The sequence below is a fragment of the Oncorhynchus kisutch genome, linkage group LG19, assembly GCF_002021735.2.
Source record: "Oncorhynchus kisutch isolate 150728-3 linkage group LG19, Okis_V2, whole genome shotgun sequence".
Lineage (NCBI taxonomy): Eukaryota > Metazoa > Chordata > Actinopteri > Salmoniformes > Salmonidae > Oncorhynchus > Oncorhynchus kisutch.
The window spans coordinates 3,924,615-3,946,507 of NC_034192.2; the positions used below are offsets into that span (position 1 = coordinate 3,924,615).

Below are 21,893 nucleotides of genomic sequence, written 5' to 3' on the forward strand. Positions count from 1 at the left end.
GTGAAGTGAGGGTTGTGTGTGTTTATGTGACAGGGACTTGTATCCTGGACTGCAATCAGAGACTGTTTGCATAAGAGTCGCCTGACCATAATGCATTTTGAACTGAGGGAAACAAATAAGTAAAGAAGTGACTAAAAACCAAAACCTAAATAAACAGAGGGGAGCCTGGGGAAAATTATGCAACAACAGTATTGAATATTGTATGAAACTAACTTTGTACTGTATGGTGGCTGTGTAGCCTTTAAATTGTAATATCAACTAAAAGGCCTCCACTCATTCAAACATGTATGGCCATACTAGAGGACTAGTCCCATGTGATAGTTGACATACAGTAGGAGTGTCTGACAGGAGGACCATTGTGCCACACTAAGTGTTTGCAATTACATTTTGTTTTATTCAAGCGCAAATAAATAGGTATTTACGTAACAACTAAGTTAGTGTCATTACAGTGCAGGTCAATGTTGTTACAGCATACAATATCAACTGTTCAACTGTTTGTTAAACGTATACCAATGTAATTACCATGAAATAAATACATATTGTGGAACTGAATAGCCTACAGTGATTTTTTTGTTGTAGATATTATCGTGAATACACAAGTAGGCTATATGTAAGTGTAGCAGCTTAAAATTGTTTCAAAATCGACCTCAAGAACAATGGACATACAGAAGATATCCGTTTATTTTTATTTTTAAATGCCACTTTCACTATAGGCAACTATGTATCCTACAAATGTGGAATTTCGGCAACAAAGTATCCATGTCTATGAAAACTCGGAAAATGTGTCTGTGAGAGATTGGTGGCGAGGCGGCTGCTTTCTGCTTCTTCCCAGGTCAGTCTGATCTAATGCGCGTGGCTATGCCAGTGGAAAATACCGTTAATTTCTCTCCTTCAATTTTTCCTTTCTGCGGGAAGCTTCGGATTCGGGAGCCTTGCCTTCTCTCCTCCTACAGACATCACATCCGGGTCAGTTGGCTGCAACTGTGTGTATAGCGAGCTCAGTTCAGCATCGCAGGCTGAGACAGCTGCTGTGTATCCAGTGCTGACATGGATACCACCACTGGCTTTTGTTGAAACTGTTCACCATAACATCAAGCTGGGAAGCTAAAACTAGGGAAGCCCGCGGACAGGACCGATAATTTCTTGCATGGGTGCCCTCAAGGGATAGCCACTATTCAGCCATGTCCAAAAGCCTGAAGAAGAAAAACCACTGGACCAACAAAGTCTACGAGAGTGTCCTTTGCAGGAATAAGGAAGGGGAGCTTGGGTTCGAGTTGAAGGGAGGCGCGGAGAATGGACAGTTCCCTTATCTTGGGGAGGTTAGGCAAGGCAAGGTGGCCTGCCAGAGCGGCAGACTGTCCCAAGATGAACTACTCCTTGAGGTCAATGAAACGCCAGTGGCCGGACTAACCATCAGGGACGTACATGCAGTGGTCAGACACAGCAAAGACCCTGTCCGCCTTAAGTGTGTCAAACAAGGTGAGTGAACTGTCTGCACGACTCTGCTATGAACTATTTTGTCTGTTGTTTAAAAATGCTTTGACACGTATTTCTATTGTTCCCCAAAAAATATTGAAATAACGAATGTCCGAAGTTGAAAGAAGACGCGGCTAGGGAGCGCAAACTTTTCTTGTTGCTTCCTGATCTATTGTGTTCAAAGGGCGGACATGCAACAAAGTTACATTAAAATGATGGTTATTTTGTAGCGCAGCTCCTTATATTTCTCTATTATACAGTTAATGTTGCTAAGTAGCAGAATTGTTGTTTATATTTCTCTATTATACAGTTAATGTTGCTAAGTAGCAGAATTGTTGTCATGACTGGAATGGGGGTGTGTTATGTTTGAGGAGGTGTAATCGGATTCAGTTTGCATATCCCGGAGGCGGTCGGCAGCTATCGATGATCTTGTAAAATATGCTATATATTTTTAATGGTTTGTAAATGTTCTGCCTTGAGTCATGTTTTGGGATTTATGTCGTTGGCCTGGCTGTCAGACAGGGTGGAATGTTACTCTGGAATATTATTGTCAGGCGTGTGGGTGTGGCATTTTGTTTCATGATTTAGTAATGTGAGTTCTGATGTTGGCACATTTAAATGTTATATAATTTATTTTCAGGGACATATATTATACTACATAACTATCATATTTCTTTCATTTAGCGGGAAAAGGTGCACAAGTTTGACTACGGTTGCAGGAGAAATAAGTCACCCATGCCATGGGCGATTTATTTGTATTTTTATGGATACAGTATTCAGTTATGGATTCCGCGAGTAATTGCTCCACGTGCTGATTGCGTTACATTAGATGCACATGTGCCCATGCAGGCTCGCGCCTGAAGTCAGAAGGCTTCACGGTTTGGAAACATAGTGACATGAAATATGTATCCCTTATTGTTGTGAGATTCTTCAACTCTAGATGGTTAGTTTGGAGTTACAATATGTAGCCCATAGTAGACAACTTGTCCATGTATTATTTGTAAACCATATCAGGAGATAAGGCTATTGAACAGTAACATTAATTGATTAGGCTTGATTAGGCTTGGGTACTCTTATAGAAAACATACATTCTCAGTATGCATGGAGAATATAGCCTATGGGAGTTCCTTTGTGGGGAGAACTGGACTCATTATCGTTGTAGTAAAAGTGAAGGTGGCTGCTATGAACCATTATTTGTGATCAAATGTTTTTTTTTTAGATATAGTAATTTTCAGCATACATGAATACATACATACATGAATACATACATACATGAATACATACATACATGAATACATACACACATGAATACATACATACATGAATACATACACACATGAATACATACATACAAAATGAAGTTTCACCTCCCGTCCCAACCCCACCCCACCCCACCCTACCCCACCCCACCCCACCCCACCCCACCCTACCCCACCCCACCCCACCCCACCCTACCCCACCCTACCCTACCCCACCCCACCCCACCCCACCCTACCCTACCCTACCCCACCCCACCCCACCTCACCCCACCCCACCCCACCCTACCCCACCCCACCCCACCCTACCCTACCCCACCCCACCCCACCCCACCCCACCCTACCCCACCCCACCCGAGAACCTAAGGGATCAAATGAAATGAACATACATGGGTCAAAAAAGAAACAAAAGAAACTCAAAGCAACGCATCACAAAGTGTTTCAGCTGCAAGACACTGTTGGTTCAAAGTGTCTTCTTTAGCTCCATATAAATAACATGCTGCTATGAACCTTTCAACTGCATAGACTATGGGGTTTTACGGAATATAGGCCTACGTTCTGATTGTGGGCGGCTTTAAACACACACAGTAGTTATGATAGAGAGCCTATAGAGATACAACACTTGCAGGAAAACCTATATTTGCATTGTACACAGTGACGATCCTATGCCCTTCCCTACAGATTTTTTTCATCTTCTCTGAGTTAATAACATGAGATGTCTTGCATTTCAGGCTGGGTGAGAGATCTGTCGTCAATCCTCTTTGGGGTAAAAAAATTAATAAATAAGCAAAACCCTGTAAGGAGCTTTGGATCAAAGTCTTTGGCTGTGTGCTTTGTGTGATTGGGAGGCCGTCCCACGTCATACCCAGGGGATTTTCTCAAACGAAAGATATACTGTATGAACCTAATTTTCACACTTCCTCTGTTAGACACGTCCCCATCGGATTGGTCAAGCTGTGGAAGTTTTGTCATGGCTTTGTTTGGATCACTTTAATAACTCTCTCTCGCTATAGTTGTTTATCAAGCAGGTTTTGCTTGTGCCAAAGTATTTATCTTTTAATTACAGACGTGGACATACTTTGATTGGACAGTATTATGCTCTTTTTTTCAATGATCACATACTAACAAGTTTAATTCAATAGTTTTTTTATTAGATGAATTGTACCTTGTAATCTCTTGGCATTCTTTATACATTATGTTGTAGAGAGGCCATGTTTCAGTGAAGATGATACCAGCTGGCTCAAATCTGTTCCATTTAGAAGCTCTTGGTATCTTTCAGTGAAGATGATATCAGCTGGCTCAAATCTGTTCCATTTAGAAGCTCTTGGTATCTTTCAGTGAAGATGATATCAGCTGGCTCAAATCTGTTCCATTTAGAAGCTCTTGGTATCTTCCAGTGAAGATGATATCAGCTGGCTCAAGTCTGTTCCATTTAGGAGCTATTGGTATCTTCCAGTGAAGATGATATCAGGTGGCTCAAATCTGTTCCATTTAGAAGCTCTTGGTATCTTCCAGTGAAGATGATATCAGCTGGCTCAAATCTGTTCCATTTAGAAGCTATTGGTATCTTTCCAGGCCAAAGAGCTTTGGTATGCCAGAGAGACGGTGGGTGTCAGGTCTGATATGACATGATATGGAGATTCCCCATGCAGATTGGCAGGGTAGACAGTTTATCCCGACTGCTACTGTCTTGCCCATTCAGAATAGATTACACAGTAATATATACAGCAGAGTGGCACAAGTCTGATAGTGACCTTGAACATTTTGATGCCACATGCCAGTCCTCTTATCAAGAGAGCTGGGGACACCACTGAACTTAGCCAAAGTGCTCATCATTCTCAGCCATGACAGTGCTATAAGCAAAGATACATTTCTCCTAGTCCTATTTTATCACAAAAAAAACCAATGGCTTGCCTGTCCTAGATAACTCAAGGAAGCCAAAGTGTCACTCTCCCTCTTCTTCTACCTTCCAGTTGAAGGGCAGTATCGCTGACTAGTTTACACGCTTGGTTAATCTCCAATGGTTGATCAGGGTGTTGTAAATAATAGATCTCGTGTTGAACAGTGTGATGCTTCAATAAGGTCATAACTGGAACACATCCTCCCCCTCAGACTATTGCTTTACACATTCCTTCCTTCTCCTTCATTGTGGTATTTGATGCCATTAAATAGTTCTACATCCTATTTTAATGGGTTTACAGCCCTGCATCTCTGTTTTGCAGTAGTGATGTGCACAGGTTATGTGATTAGCCGTGCTGGAGCACTCAATTTCCATTGCGCTTTAACCCTTGTGTGGTGTTTTTGTTATTCACCCAATGTTCGCGGGTCTGATGGACCCACCACATTATTGGGTTTTTAAAACAATACAGCCATAACAATTTATGTAAAAATGTACGTATATAATTTACAAGCAATATACACAGCATACATGGTTAATATTTGCCATTTACCTCTGCTAGATCACATTTATCAATAATAACGCTTTTCATAAAATAAAATAAAAGTGATTTTTGTAATCAAATAAAGATCTATTATAATCAAGACATGGGTTATTTATTTATATATATATATATATATATATATAGAGATGAAGGTTTTCATCACTATTGATGTTTATTGCTTTGAACTGAACAAATTGGAAGGACAAATTGTACATACAGTATTTTATGGAAATGGTAAATCAGCCCCATTGAACAACAATGTAAGGAAGATCTACAAACCACATGAGGGACAGAGTTTTACTGTGTGTGTGTGTGTGTGTGTTACAAATGTATTTATTGCACTTGATGCATGTGAACTGTGTCTTCCTGTCCTTCTTGGGTCCACACACACATCACAGCGCTTCTTCTTGTTGCTACCGGCTGCAATCTAGAATGATGAAAACACTTCATTCAGGAATTTTACTAACACCTCACTCACACTCTCACATGCATATACTACCGTTCAAAAGTTTGGGGTCGCTTAGAAATGTCCTTGTTTTTGAAAGAAAAGCAAATATTTTTGCCCATTAAAATAACATCAAATTGATCAGAAATACAGTGTACACATTGTTAATGTTGTAAATGACTTTTGTAGCTGGAAAGGCAGATTTTTTGTATGGAATATCCACATAGGGGTACCAGAGGCTGATTTGTATTTGATGTTATTTTAATGGATAAAAAATGATATTTTCTTCCAAAACCAAGGACATTTCTAAGTGACCCCAAACTTTTGAATGGTAGTATAGTTACAACAGGCCAAGGTAGGAGAGTCAGACACACACACACACACACACACTTACTTCCGGTATTAGAGTTGTTGGTTCTGTGGGTCGGGCGGATGGGGCACCAGCATCCTCCTCCTGAATCCTCCTCACGATGGCTGCAGAAGCTGGGGTCTTTGGGATATGTTTCTTCCTCTGGATTTGAGGTCTTACCAATGCCTTGCACAGCTCCTCGAGTAAGAGCCGTCTCCTCTGGGGCTTCCCTTCTATTCCAATCTGGGTTCAACGCCATCCAGATGACTAACGCGTTGTACGCCGAGATGTCCAAGATGTTGAAGAATATCACAAGTGTCCAGCGTAGGGTTCTTCTTTTACAGCTGTAGCCAGTCACCAGCTTGTCTAAATTGTCCAGCATTGCTTTTGTGGCATTGTAATCCATTATGATTTCTTGTTTTTTATGTTCCTGGCCACAGATTCTCCCATTCCTATGCAGCGTACTCATGAGTACCACACTTTTGCCTTTCTTTGGTACGTAGCACACTAGGAACGTGTCGGCCGTGAACACGAACCTAGAGGAATTGATAGGCCTGTTCCGTGTATTCAACAGCTGAGTTGGGAGCTCTTGCTTGTTTTTTCATACTGTTCCAACCATCGTCAGCTTCCTCTTGAGGAGCTTCTGTCCCAGTTTGTGTGAGATTGTGTCACATCCAGGACAACCTGAATCCCTTGGTTCTTCTCAGGGGCTCCTCCATCTGGCTTCACAGGGGAAGGCAGTCCACTCACTTGTCCCACACTGACCTGATTGCATCTAGCTTGTCTCTCTGCCGCCGAGCTGGTCTGGTGTCTCTCTGCCGCCGAGCTGGTCTGGTGTCTCTCTGCCGTCGAGCTGGTCTGGTGTCTCTCTGCCGCCGAGCTGGTCTGGTGTCTCTCTGCCACCGAGCTGGTCTGGTGTCTCTCTGCCGCCGAGCTGGTCTGGTGTCTCTCTGCCGCCGAGCTGGTCTGGTGTCTCTCTGCCACCGAGCTGGTCTGGTGTCTCTCTGCCGCCGAGCTGGTCTGGTGTCTCTCTGCCACCGAGCTGGTCTGGTGTCTCTCTGCCGCCGAGCTGGTCTGGTGTCTCTCTGCCACCGAGCTGGTCTGGTGTCTCTCTGCCGCCGAGCTGGTCTGGTGTCTCTCTGCCGCCGAGCTGGTCTGGTGTCTCTCTGCCGCCGAGCTGGTCTGGTGTCTCTCTGCCGCCGAGCTGGTCTGGTGTCTCTCTGCCGCCGAGCTGGTCTGGTGTCTCTCTGCCGCCGAGCTGGTCTGGTGTCTCTCTGCCGCCGAGCTGGTCTGGTGTCTCTCAGCCGCCGAGCTGGTCTCTCTGCCGCCGGGCTGGTCTGGTGTCTCTCTGCCGCCGAGCTGGTCTGGTGTCTCTCTGCCGCCGAGCTGGTCTGGTGTCTCTCTGCCGCCGAGCTGGTCTGGTGTCTCGGTTATCAAAGCAGATAATACAGGAAATAATGTGGAAGTTTTCCAGAGACGTTGTTGCAAAGAAAAGTTCTCTGCCAGTTTCTGCATCCCACAGGGATTCTGTGGATTCCCCATTGGATCTGAAAACACCAGCAAGGATAAGAACCTCAAAGTATGCATGTAAATGAGTTTTTAGTCCATCTCCTTCCATCTCTCCCTAAAAACACGCCTTCCCTCCAAATTAGTGCAGTCTAGAATGATTTTCTGGATGGTGTCTGGGATGAACAGTTGAAAAGAAGACTTTATGTCCTGAACATGAGTAACCACCATCCGCGTCGGCCCTGGTTGCATCCGCATCACATTGGCAGCCATGAGGGGTGGCTCAATCCTTGGGCAAGAAGACCATTCAATTTCACCATTTTTTGACATCCATATTTCTCCTCCTGCAGGCTACAGATGAGCTGGTTGCTGACGGGCTGGTCCTGGGGCTGGCTGCTGACGGGCTGGTCCTGGGGCTGGTTGCTGACGGGCTGGTCCTGGGGCTGGCTGCTGACGGGCTGGTCCTGGGGCTGGCTGCTGACGGGCTGGTCCTGGGGCTGGCTGCTGACGGGCTGGTCCTGGGGCTGGCTGCTGACGGGCTGGTCCTGGGGCTGGCTGCTGACGGGCTGATCTTGGGGCTGGCTGCTGACGGGCTGGTCCTAGGGCTGGCTGCTGACGGGCTGGTCCTGGGGCTGGCTGCTGACGGGCTGGTCCTGGGGCCGGCTGCTGACGGGCTGGTCCTGGGGCTGGCTGCTGACGGGCTGGTCCTGGGGCTGGCTGCTGACGGGCTGGTCCTGGGGCTGGCTGATGACGGGCTGGTCCTGGGGCTGGCTGCTGACGGGCTGGTCCTGGGGCCGGCTGCTGACGGGCTGGTCCTGGGGCTGGCTGCTGACGGGCTGGTCCTGGGGCTGGCTGCTGACGGGCTGGTCCTGGGGCTGGCTGCTGACGGGCTGATCTTGGGGCTGGCTGAGGGTCAATCTCATCCTCTTCTTCCAACTCAATGTCAGACTCCGAATTGACAGAGACATGATCCTCATATTCTGAAAATTCTCCATCTTTCATAGTGGAAGACGCTCCTTCCACACTAACTTCTCTCTCTGCAAAAAAAAATGATTTCTAAGTTCCTCTGAGCAGAGATTATTTTTGCCATTCTGATTGATTGTGGTAAAGAGCCACACCTGCAAAGCTATTTATTTTTTGTGTCCCTCCCCCAATTTGCACCTGGCTGGGGTAGAGTGTGGGGGGGGGATGATTTTGTTTAACAATGTATCAAAATAATGTATTGTAATAACATTGTGCAGGTTCCCGCAAGACATTGTGGGGTTTCACACACTACAAAGGGTAAAGAGTGCGAGAAAAGCGGCAGACAGACAGGCAGACAAGCAAGGAGACAGACAGGTTATTGGTGCTGTGTTGAAACAGCAGGCCCAGGGAGGAGGAAGACAGAGTGAAGGCACACAGCAAACCTTTTTGAATCATTTTTACTTGTTTTCACCTACACACACACTTTTCCACACTTCTATTACCCTCGGGTCCAGTGGACACGAACACCACATATGTAATATAAATGTGTAGGGGGTTTTACATTTTCTTCACAGAAAATGAGCCAATGCCAATGAGTATCATTTTTCTTTTAATAAACATTGAAAATGGGTCCCACAATTTCCTGTACATTTTTTCATGACCTGTGTAATTCCTGTGTAATTAATCAGTGTTCCTGTTCCTGTTGCAGTCCACTCGCACACACGCACACTGCAACTAAATTTGAGAATCTGAGGTCTTCATTGGTCCTCTAGGAGAGGATTAGATGAGTTTGCCAGCAGCAATCAACTCTGTGGTCAGGATGTAATTAGAATATCTCAACTACAGCTGATTGGGACATTACCCAAGATATGACCCAACATAGGACAGTTACACCCTGAAATTGAATGGATAGACTCAGACAACTGCGGTCTAATGAATCTTCACAATGAGAAGGACACAGAAGAGATATGACTGGCAGGCAGCAGAACCAGCTCTGTATTCTGGTATAGCCTCAGTCAGTGGACTGACACTAGCGGTGTACTCTTACGTAAAGGTGATTGTATGTTTGTCACTAAACCCATCAACTCCTGCTCTGTTTTCCAGAGGCTAAGCTGTGGTTCAGCAAACCAGTCTGCTTTCCCTCACAGCCAGGCTCTGCTTCTCAGCCAGTCTTAGTCAGTGAGTGGGTATGGAAGTGGGACTGTATGGCACCATAGTGAGACACTAGTTTCTCGTGACAGACGAAACCGAAACATTGAGTAGCTGGCCAGGCCAGCGTGAACATGAGATTTGGTTCTGAGATTAGTGAGAGACTGGCTGAGTGCCCAAGATGCAGACTTGGCCTCCCAGAGAGGTGTTTGGGGCAGGTACGAGGAGACATTTCCAGGTCAGCTCGAGGAGTTGGTTGTCCTTGTCCACGACCCACTAGGCACCCTGGCTAGAAAAATGAATTAAGTCTGAGTGGCATGGGCTCTAGACTCTGTGGATTCCTGGAGCGTTGTTACTCTACACAGCAACAAGCAACCATGTCCATGACTACCCTCCGGGTAAGGAGAAGGCATCTATAAACTTTGCTTCATTTTAAAACCCCTCCGTCTTTTTCTCCTCGAGCGCTCTGACCTGTCAAGAGCATGTTATCTGAAGGAGAGAGGAGGGTAGGGAGGAGGACCTGACTCACCAACAACCGCTCCAGCACGCGTGCCCCACACAGGGAGCACATTTTTTCCCCCCGACTAGTAACAACATCCACAGACAGGAATACACATTCTGTCGGAGCTCCTGGACGTTGAATTGTGTTGCAGCTCAGCCTGTCTGTTAAGCACCCAGATATGTTGCACAGTTGGTCAGACTTACTTGTATAATAACTTTGGATATGTGCATGTTAGTTATTTTGGATCTTGAGGCTTTATGCATATCTGACTTGGCAAGCTTCAGTCTATTTATAAAGTAAAGGGTGATATTGGTTGTTATTTATACAGTATGTAAGTAGGCCAGTGTGGCTGTAAGAGAGAGTGAGTTAGTTGGTGTAGTGAGGTCTGTTGGCCAGTGGTGCTGTTACTGAATGATGGATGTCTGTGAGAGTAGACTGGACTGGTCTCTAGTCTCAAGTGGAGGGTGGAGATGGACCTAACACTACCCTAGCATCATGTCCGCTCGGTCACTTTGGAACCAGACCAATTCATCATCACTATGTCAGTTCACCTCTGAGAGTGTGTAACACACACACACACACACACACACACACACACACACACACACACACACACACACACACACTACCTGCCTCTGGGACTATTCTGCTGCTGTTTCTCTTCAGTCATGCGTCCTAACGTGCCCTGTGTGTGCTCACTCACCATCCCCTCAGGTTGTCAGCGTACCTGTGAAGCAGCGAGGCTGGATAAAGGTGGAGACATCCTGCTACTGTGTGCTGTTTTTACACTGTCTTACTCCCAGCCTGACCTCTGGGGACAGCTAGGTAGTGATACATCAGACCAGACACTCACACAGCACAGCAGACCTGTCTGTCTTATTCATCCTATCGAGCTGGCCAACTCTCTCCGTCAACCTCCACTCGAGGGGGTTCCGTGAACTGTCTATGGAGGAGCGCCACTGTGCGTCCTCTGCACCGGGGACTGGTGTCCGTGATATTGTGGGGACTTTTTCTGTTGTGTATCTTGTGAATACAAGAGTTGAGTCTGTGTTAGATGTTTCACCAGAGATGGTAGAAATCAGGTGTGAGATGTCTGCGTTAAAAGACAGTATTATCATGTCATCTGTGCCACAGTTTTGGAAACTATAGTGAAGTAGTCTGTAGTAAAAGAGCAAAATACTTCCCTGTTACTCTGCAAGACACTGCAGTTAGTAGCAGTTTGAAAGTATCTCTGACTGCCAAGAGACATAACATATAACCTAACCTAAGCATGTACTTCATCCAGACAGACCTAGATGATAAATAACTTTACTATTATTTCTCTATTTTCTTTCTCTCTGCATCTGTAGCTACACTATTTACCGGTACTAGATATTTGACACAGATACTTCTGCAAGCCAGATGCAATATCTGTTCTCCACACATAGTGGCTGACCACCGTCCGTTACCAAGGAAGCTAAGCAGGGACACCGGATGTCATTATCATACTCTATTTGACATAACCACCCCCTGTGAAGTGTCTCTATGAGATGTTTTTCAGTTGATTTTGAATCCACTCAGATGCTAAAGGAAATTGACTTTTACAGCTCCACAGAGAACAAACCAGAATGCGTTGTTACCAGTGCTATCATGAAATGACTTGTCCATACTTGTGATATATTATATTAGGGTCATCCCTGGTTCGCCTATAGCTTATTGGATTTGAGCTGAAGTTATTTATATGGAATCTCTGGGCTTCTGTCAGATGCGTAGGTTTAGATACACATAGACCTATAAGTGAATTATTGAAATGGCATGATGTATTATATTCAGGAAGTATGTTTTCCAGAGGGTCCAACATATGCTGCATATGCTCACATTAATCCCTGGTATTACAATCTCAAGATATACATTGTGGCTATTTGGATATATTGGATTGTTAATGGCATAGAACATCACACTCAAATACCATCTACTCATTCATGATTACAATGATGCGCGTGCACACACACACACACACACACACACACACACACACACACACACACACACACACACACACACACACACACACACACACACACACGCACACACGCACACACACACACACACACGCTACATGTTCATGTTTTTAAACATATGTAAATTGTAAAGTTTTAGTCTGTATGTCTTTTTGGTTACGTGTCAGACCCCAGTAAGACCTGCTGTCCCCAGTGGCGTCGGCTAATAGGGGATCCTAATCAATCAAATCAAATCAAATGGACACACTTTGGGCAATAACCCTTATCAGATATGAGCGCTCACAAGCACATCCGGACAAACATTTATACTACATTCAGAGCAAGCCACTTATATCCAAACTGTGGCAGGGTAGCCTAGTGGTTAGAGCATTGGACTAGTAACCAAAAGGTTGCAAGTTCAAATCCCCGAGCTGACAAGATACAAAATCTGTCGTTCTGCCCCTGAACAAGGCAGTTAACCCACTGTTTCTAGGCCGTCATTGAAAATAAGAATTTGTTCTTAACTGACTTGCCTAGTAAAATAAAGGTAAAATAAAACTGAAACCACAAGCCATCTCTGTTTCACAGTTGAAGTGGATATTTTAAGACTATCTCTAAGTAGTGAATGTGGGATCAGACTCTGATGATGTTTGAAAGACAGAGTATAATTGACATACACTGATTGTACAAAACATTATGAAAACTTTCCTATTATTGAGTTGAATCCCTTTTTTCCCTCAGTTCATCAGGGCATGGACTCTAAGAGTGTCGAAAGCATTCCACAGGGATTCTGGCCCATGTTGACTCCAATGTTTCCCATAGTTGTATCAAGTTGGCTGGATGTCCTTTTGGGTGGTGGACCATTCTTGATACAAATGGGAAACTGTTGAGCGTGACAAATCCAGCAGCTTTGCAGTTTCTGACACACTCATGCCAGTGCACCCGGCACCTACTACCATACCCCGTTCAAAGACATTTAAATATTTTGTTTTTCCCATTCACCCTCTGAATGGCACACATACACAATCCATGTCTCAATTGTCTCAAGGCTTAAAAATCCTTCTTTAACCTGAGCAGGTGTTCATAATATTTTGTACACATTATCCAATCAGAAGTCTCTGAAGTGTAGAACCATAGCTGACCCAGACAGTAGTGCTGAGCGATAAACTAACATTATGGTTTTTGTTTTTTAAACTACTTATTGACCGACTTCGGTTCAATTATTTGAATTCCATTTCATTGGCTTTTTTTCTGTGATCTCAATGTGCAGTTTCTGTGGAGATAACTCAGATGAAGCCTGAACTGTGTGATGTAGTAGGGAGTTGTAGTTTCCAACAGGCCAATATTCTGCGTAGTTTAGCTCAGAAAACGTGGTCGTTAACTACAATGACCAGACTCCATTGCGAGCCCGCCTGTGCGGAGCAGACACGGAGACTTAGAGAGAGAACTTGCGATTGAGACGGATAGAAAGCAGTTGCTTTGGGAGCCTGAAAATACATGATCTAAGTGATTGATAGTTGGCATTCAGTAGTCATAAAATTATGCCTTATTTACTTTGAAGAACTACTAAAATAGTGATTTTGTCAGCAGCAGAGGCAACAGCTCTATAACGATGACATGGTGAAATAATAAAGTCATCATATATGTATTTTATTAATGCAAAGTAATGTGAATAAATGATGGTTAAAGTGATAAGCAGTAATGGGCAGTCACTACCATCATGGGACTTGTTTTATTTAGGGTTGTTACAGCCTTCAACCCACATAATGCATAGTGCATTCAATGTAAAAACATTTTTTTTTTACGAAACCGAGATCGAAAGTCGCGTAAAAAAAAAAAAACATCTTACCAAAGCCGAATTGATCTCAAAAAGCACTAATCGCTCAACACTACCAGCCAGGCATGAAAATAAAAGAAAGCCGCACACTCTTGGAGCTCAGATGCAAAAATGTAATACCAACGTTTCGACAGGCAAGCTGTCTTCATCAGGGTATAATCACAAACACTGCGGGATGACTCGTTTATAGTGTCAAAAGACACAGGTGTCTGTAATCATGGCCAGGAGTGGCCTAATATCATTGGTTAATAATCAAATATTAAAATGTCATACAAAGAACAGCATACAAACAAATGGATAGCATACGATCATAGATTAATTTGACTATACAAGTTTACACACAATTACAATGGCAAAGTCACAATAATCACAAGAATGGCTTCAGATCAAAGTCTACGTTGGGACCGAAGGGCGCAAGGGTATTTAAACTAAAGAGCCAGGCAGCCTCTCGTTTTAACAATAAATTATCAAGGTCACCCCCTCTCCTAGGGAGGGTGACATGTTCGATGCCAATATAACGCAGAGACGAAATCGAGTGGCCTGCCTCCAAGAAGTGGGCCGCAACTGGATAAGTAAAGTTTTTACACCTAATGGTGCTACGATGCTCTGAGATACGTACTTTTAATTCGCGCTTTGTTTTACCTACATGATTTTTTACCACAAGGACAAGTTATAAGATAAATAACTGCCTTATTGGAGCACGTAATAACACCTTTTATTGGGATCGATTTCCCTGTTTGTGGGTGTTTGAAGGATCTACATTTATAAGTGCCATTGCATTGAGCACAGCCATTACATTTGTAATTTCCATCCAGTAGGGGCGCAAATAGACGTTGTTCAGGAATATCTTGGGGTGGTAAATCAGAGTTTACCAATTGGTCTCTGAGATTTCTGCCCCGCGAGAATACGACCAAGGGAAGGTCCGAAAAACATTACCGAGACTATCATCGGATTTTAGGATGTGCCAATGTTTGTGAACAATTCCCTTAATTTGTTCAGAGCACTTTGAATAGCGGGTAGTTAAAACGCAAGAATGCGTCTTTTTGCGAGACTGACCTTGAAAAAGGTCATGTCTCGTTTTGTTTTGAATTTTCTCAATGGCAATATTAATCTGATCATTCTTGTAGCCCCTCTCCTTGAACTTTCTTTGCGTCCATATTTCTGCCAGGCATACCAGCCAGGCATACCAGCCAGTGGATGAGCTGCAGTAGTTTCTCTCCAGTGAGTGTGAAGGTCTGGCTGACTGGTGTGTGGGTGTGCCTGGCAGTATCAATTCCTCCTGCTGAGCATCTGACTGCAGGGCTGTGAAGGTATCCTTGATCAAGGACATGGCCTCCACCATAAAGATATTTCAGAACCACCAGACTGGATCTAGCAGTGTTTCCTGTAGCTAGGCTGGTTTTTAATGGTAAAAAAAGGGTTCCAAAAGGGTTCTGCGGCTGTCCACATAGGAGAACCCTTTTTGGTTCCAGGTAGAACCCTTTTTGGTTCCAGGATCTTCAAACGGTTCTCCTATGGGGACAGCTGAAGAACCCTTTTTGGTTCTAGATAGCACCTTTTTTCTAAGAGTGTAGGGGTACGTTGTACTGAATCTAAACTTCCTTTTTAAGCAGAACTTGAACAGGCCTAGACTGGACCAGTTGGTTTCAAGTATTGGGAGCAATATTTCATAAGGGCTGTTTTTCATATGTGCAGCCATAAAAGCAGAAGCCTTTGAAATGTAAAGCATACCTCTTCAGAAATCCTAAACACATCTACTTATACCCGCTATGCATTGAAAGCCCCAATATGTTGTGTTCTTCATGCGCTGATGTTGATCCAGAGTCTGGTCGAGTATGGAAATGTGAGGCAGCACACTAACAGTAGCTTAGCCGTAAATATGTCCCTGTGTGATGTTTGTCATCTAGTGATGATGAAGGCTCCCTCCCTCCTTCCCTCCCATGGATAAGGAGATTCTCATCTTTTCTACACAAATCAAAGTGTCGGGCCGAGGCGGGGATTTGCCTGCAGTAAATGCATGGTTTCTCTGGGGGCTGGCAAATCGCTGTCTCGCTATCGATGCCAATCAAATTTGCCTACAGGAACAGTGTTGGCACTCTGTCAATGTGCCGTGTTGATTATAGAGTAGGAGAGTAGTTTGCGTACAACCCAGCGCTGTCGAGGAATCATGGATCACAAAGACGCAGAGGATTTTAACCATCTGCAGATGCTCGGAATGGTTGGCAACCGAACATTTATACAGTATAGTGTAAAATGCAATGACAAAACGTGCATGCAGAAAACACAGACCTTTGGAATCTTGGAGAAAATCATTGAGGGTTGAGAGACAGAGAAGCTTACTTATAAAACAGAGAGAAAGAGACTGTAGAGAATATTCTGCAAACCCCACAGCCTGCACCGGTTCATGCTGAATCACTGGGAAAGGGAACAATCAATATTGAAGTGAACTGTTGAAGCCCCACTATATTCAAGGAGGCTGGGGAGCTGCTGTGTATCTGAGAATGAGGATGGACTGGCCACTGGCTGCTACAGCAGAAGCTTACCTTCACCTCTGTGTGTGTGTGTGTGTGTGTGTGTGTGTGTGTGTGTGTGTGTGTGTGCGTGTGTGTGTGTGTTTCAGAGAGTGAGAGAGAGATGAGAAACATCAAGAGAGTGAGGAACCGTGTGTCTCTCTCACTGTCTCTCTCACTGTCTCTCTCCCTCCCTGTCTCACTGTCTCTCTCCCTCCCTCTCTCTCTCACTGTCTCTCTCACTCTCTCTCTCACTGTCTCTCTCCCTCTCTCTCACTGTCTCTCTCTCCCTCCCTCTCTCTCTCACTGTCCTCTCTCTCTCTCTCTCTCTCTCTCTCTCTCTCTCTCTCTCTCTGCCTCCCTCTCTCTCACTGTCTCTCTGCCTCCCTCTCTCTCTCTGTCTCTCTCCCTCCCTCTCTCTCCCACTCTCTCTCCCTCCCTCTCTCTCCCACTGTCTCTCTCCCTCTCTCTATCACTGTCTCTCTCTCTCTCTCTCTCTCTCTCTCTCTCTCTCTCTCTCACTGTCTCTCTCCCTCTCTCTCTCTCTCACTGTCTCTCTCTCTCTCTCTCACTGTCTCTCTCCCTCTCTCTCTCTCTCTCACTGTCTCTCTCCCTCTCTCTCCCTCTCTCTCTCTCACTGTCTCTCTCCCTCTCTCTCTCACTGTCTCTCTCCCTCTCTCTCTCTCTCACTGTCTCTCTCCCTCTCTCTCTCTCTCTCTCTCTCTCTCTCTCTCTCTCTCTCTCTCTCTCACTGTCTCTCTCCCTCTCTCTCCCTCTCTCTTTATCCCCTTTTCATATTTCATCCTATTTTCTGAGAAGAGGCAGCAGGGAACGGCATCTTAAATCAGTCTAGAGGGGAAGGTGGACAGGGAGGAGAGGGGACTGACTGACTGCCATCCTGGACCCATAGACACAGATATTATTCATGCTTTCTAAGAGTCAGTGGGAGAGAGAGCTCCTTAAATAAAGCCAGTGGCACTGACTGAGACACAGGCCAGTCCTAATCCTCCATCGAGAGATGAGAGAGAGATGGGTCCTAGGCTCTTTCCACTGACTGAGACACAGGCCAGTCCTAATCCTCCATCAAGAGATGAGAGAGATGGGCCCTAGGCCCTTTCCACTGACTGAGACACAGGCCAGTCCTAATCCTCCATCAAGAGATGAGAGAGATGGGCCCTAGGCCCTTTCCACTGACTGAGACACAGGCCAGTCCTAATCCTCCATCAAGAGATGAGAGAGATGGGCCCTAGGCCCTTTCCACTGACTGAGACACAGGCCAGTCCTAATCCTCCATCAAGAGATGAGAGAGAGATGGGGCCTAGGCCCTTTCCACTGACTGAGACACAGGCCAGTCCTAATCCTCCATCAAGAGATGAGAGAGAGATGGGGCCTAGGCCCTTTCCACTGACTGAGACACAGGCCAGTCCTAATCCTCCATCGAGAGATGAGAGAGAGATGGGGCCTAGGCCCTTTCCACTGACTGAGACACAGGCCAGTCCTAATCCTCCATCAAGAGATGAGAGAGAGATGGGGCCTAGGCCCTTTCCACTGACTGAGACACAGGCCAGTCCTAATCCTCCATCAAGAGATGAGAGAGAGATGGGGCCTAGGCCCTTTCCACTGACTGAGACACAGGCCAGTCCTAATCCTCCATCGAGAGATGAGAGAGAGATGGGGCCTAGGCCCTTTCCACTGACTGAGACACAGGCCAGTCCTAATCCTCCATCGAGAGATGAGAGAGAGATGGGGCCTAGGCCCTTTCCACTGACTGAGACACAGGCCAGTCCTAATCCTCCATCGAGAGATGAGAGAGAGATGGGGCCTAGGCCCTTTCCACTGACTGAGACACAGGCCAGTCCTAATCCTCCATCGAGAGATGAGAGAGAGATGGGGCCTAGGCCCTTTCCACTGACTGAGACACAGGCCAGTCCTAATCCTCCATCGAGAGATGAGAGAGAGATGGGGCCTAGGCCCTTTCCACTGACCGGCTGCTATATCAGGTACCTCTCAGAAACATCCTCCATTTGGATAGAACCCTGAGAGCTTTAATACTGTCAGTTTGGATAGAACCCTAATGACTTTAATACTGTTGGTGTGCATAGAACCCTAATGACTTTAATACTGTCAGTTTGGATAGAACCCTGAGAGCTTTAATACTGTCAGTTTGGATAGAACCCTGAGAGCTTTAATACTGTCTGTTTGGATAGAACCCTGAGGACTCTAATACTGTCTGTTTGGATAGAACCCCGAGGACTTTAATACTGTCTGTTTGGATAGAACCCTGAGGACTTTAATACTGTCTGTTTGGATAGAACCCAGAGGACTTTAATACTGTCTGTTTGGATAGAACCCTGAGAACTTTAATACTGTCGGTTTGGATAGAACCCTGAGGACTTTAATACTGTCGGTTTGGATAGAACCCTGAGGACTTTAATACTGTCTGTTTGGATAGAACCCCGAGGACTTTAATACTGTCTGTTTGGATAGAACCCCGAGGACTTTAATACTGTCTGTTTGGATAGAACCCTGAGGACTTTAATACTGTCGGTTTGGATAGAACCCTGAGGACTTTAATACTGTCTGTTTGGATAGAACCCTGAGGACTTTAATACTGTCTGTTTGGATAGAACCCCGAGGACTTTAATACTGTCTGTTTGGATAGAACCCCGAGGACTTTAATACTGTCTGTTTGGATAGAACCCTGAGGACTTTAATACTGTCGGTTTGGATAGAACCCTGAGGACTTTAATACTGTCTGTTTGGATAGAACCCCGAGGACTTTAATACTGTCTGTTTGGATAGAACCCTGAGGACTTTAATACTGTCGGTTTGGATAGAACCCCGAGGACTTTAATACTGTCGGTCTGGATAGAACCCCGAGGACTTTAATACTGTCGGTCTGGATAGAACCCTGAGGACTTTAATACTGTCGGTCTGGATAGAACCCTGAGGACTTTAATACTGTCGGTTTGGATAGAACCCCGAGGACTTTAATACTGTCTGTTTGGATAGAACCCTGAGGACTTTAATACTGTCGGTTTGAAATGCTAATAAAGAAATGTGTTGTTATTCCAACTTCTATTCTCCTCTGCCGCCAAGAGTCTTGCTGAATACCTCTCTTGGAGGCAGCATTCTCATTTGTCTCTGGCGCTGTTTACAATCTTTGCATGTGTTTGTGGCTTGGGCTCACACGTCCCAGCGTCCTCCTGTGCGTCAGATCTCTCTCTGTGGATAGTGGTCGTCAAAGCAAACACAGTGAGCTGCTGAACATCCCATGTGATTAGTCAAAGGAAAGGTGGCACCCTGGTACAGCTGCAGAATGCCAGGCATGCTTTCTGTTGTCTCTGCCAATGCCCATGTCTGATTGTTGCTGTTATGCTGCTGTTTTGTCCTTTCACTCAGATTCTGGATACTCTGATGGCTAAAGCCCTGAACTGGACTTTGACTTTGCCAAAACATTTTCTAAAGATGGATTGCTTTGGAAACCCAACATAAATTCATCTAGCTTTGATTATATTTGATTCAGTTTCTATGCTATAAATAAAGGTATTTAATGTCTTGAAGTCAGACACAAAGTAGATTAAAGAAATCAAACACCTTTAAAATATCTGACAGGTTGCACTGGATCTTGAAAAAGTCATTGAGACTGAAAAGCCAGACTTGGCTCTCTCAGATTATGAAAATCCATCTGCACTCTACTGGGCCTTTGAAAAGATCATTGTGAAAAGCTGACAGGCTTTCTATTGAATTATAAAAGTTTAACTTGGTGGATGGAAAGATTGAACAGCAAGCGTTTGCGGCCAGAGATAAGGGGTTGTGTGTGTGTGTGTGCTCTGTGCATTGCAGCCTCGTACACTGTGATGAAGAGGATGAGAAAGAGGAAGACAATAAGGAAGAGGCCATATAGCTCATGTCTGTTACAGTCAGCAGGTGATAACGTTGTCTATTCTTATTCCTTTTAGAGGTGGTTGTGCTGTGCTCAGGCTCAGTGTTGTTCAACAGAAGGTATGCAGTAATTAGACAGAGGTTAAGGGAGTGTGTGACCTTTCTCTCCCGTCTCCATACATCTCTCAGAAGGACGGCCACTAAGTATTGCCTTGTTGTCTTTTTACAATTCAAATCGCCCAATCACTCCCTCCTGCATCTCCACCTCCATTCACTGTTTACTCTCCTCCCTCACTCTCTTTCTCGCTCTCTTTAATAACCCTCCCACCCACCTTTACTCTCTTTCCGACATCTCTCTCTTCCCTTTACCCTCTCTCTTTCTCTTTCCCAATTTCTCTCCTTCTTTCTCTCTTTCGCTCTCTCTCCCTTTCTCTGAGTTCCCACTGTTCTCTCATAACTATGGAATGCCTCCCTCCCCTGGTCGTTCTGAACAGAAGAGAAAGGCCAGTACTGTTGATGAGAGTCCGTTCCACAGCCAGGACTGTAATGACGGCTATCTCTCTATTCACACCCAGACCCTGCATTAGACACACATGGAACTGCTGCAAATGACTTCTCACTCTCTGCAGTCATGTACTTAATGACAAACCCACACTCCATTATTTAGTGAGGAAATGATCATTTCCCCTTCCTCTTTGTTTGAGGAGTCTTTGTTCGAACAGCACTGCTTGCTGAAATTAATTTAGGGTTTTGCAGTCGTGTTGGTTGCTAGTGAACGGTGTAGCTCTGTGCTTTTCTCAGGGGGCTGCTGTTGAATGTACACAAGGTTTTTATCTATTCTTATCTATGTTTATCTTATCTGGGTTTGCTCTACGTCATTCTATGGGGCTATATCTAGTCCAGGTTGCTGCGCTCACTTTGAGCCCCTGTATTTATTTCCCAGTCTTGGCAGAGCACCTTGGCCTGAGCAATAGCCCTGGTAGTGATGGTTTCGTCAGTGTAGTGTCTCAAAGTGAAGTAGCGCTCTGTTTTATTGGACTTCTCAACGCTGTGTATGATAGTGGCCTAGATTTGGCACGAGGGACTACCGTCACTTTTCCAATGAGAAACGCTCAGTTTGTGTTTTCCGTTGCAAACCGTTTTGCTACGGTGTGCCCTAATGAATACGGGCGTGTAGTCCCTATTAGCAGCATGTGATCCAATAGAGGAGAAACACTGGGTCCTCAGCCTCCTGAGCCTGACGCTGCTACGCCGGGCTGGCTCCTGCATACATTACCATGAGTGATGGGCCTCCATTGTTCTAACTTGAAAGGATCCACGTTATTCTGATGAGCCGTGGGAAAAGGTCACATTGCTAAGCTTCCTCTTCTCTCTTTATTTTTCTCTCTCTTCCACTTTTCCCTCTCTCCCTCTCTCTCTATCTCTCCCCTCTCTCTCTCTCTCTCTCTCTCTCCTCTCTCTCTCTCTCCTTCTCTCCTCTCTCTCCTCTCTCTCTCTCTCTCTCTCTCTTCCTCTCTCTCCTCTCTCTCTCCCTCTTCTCTCTCCTTCCTCTCTCGCTCCCCCCTCTCTCTCTCTTCCCTCTCCCTCCCTCTCTC

General features: G+C 45.2%; 1 protein-coding gene across 1 annotated transcript in view; it reads left to right on the top strand.

The window, feature by feature from the left end:
* The first annotated feature begins 997 nt into the window (after nt 1–997).
* The window catches only part of LOC109882687 (membrane-associated guanylate kinase, WW and PDZ domain-containing protein 2-like), a 296,510-nt gene continuing 275,614 nt past the window's right edge, over nt 998–21,893 (top strand). Inside the window, exon 1 of the mRNA XM_031798160.1 lies at nt 998–1,479. Within this exon, the coding sequence (XP_031654020.1) occupies nt 1,182–1,479 (298 nt within the window). The 5' untranslated portion in view covers nt 998–1,181. The remainder of the gene's footprint in view (nt 1,480–21,893) is intronic.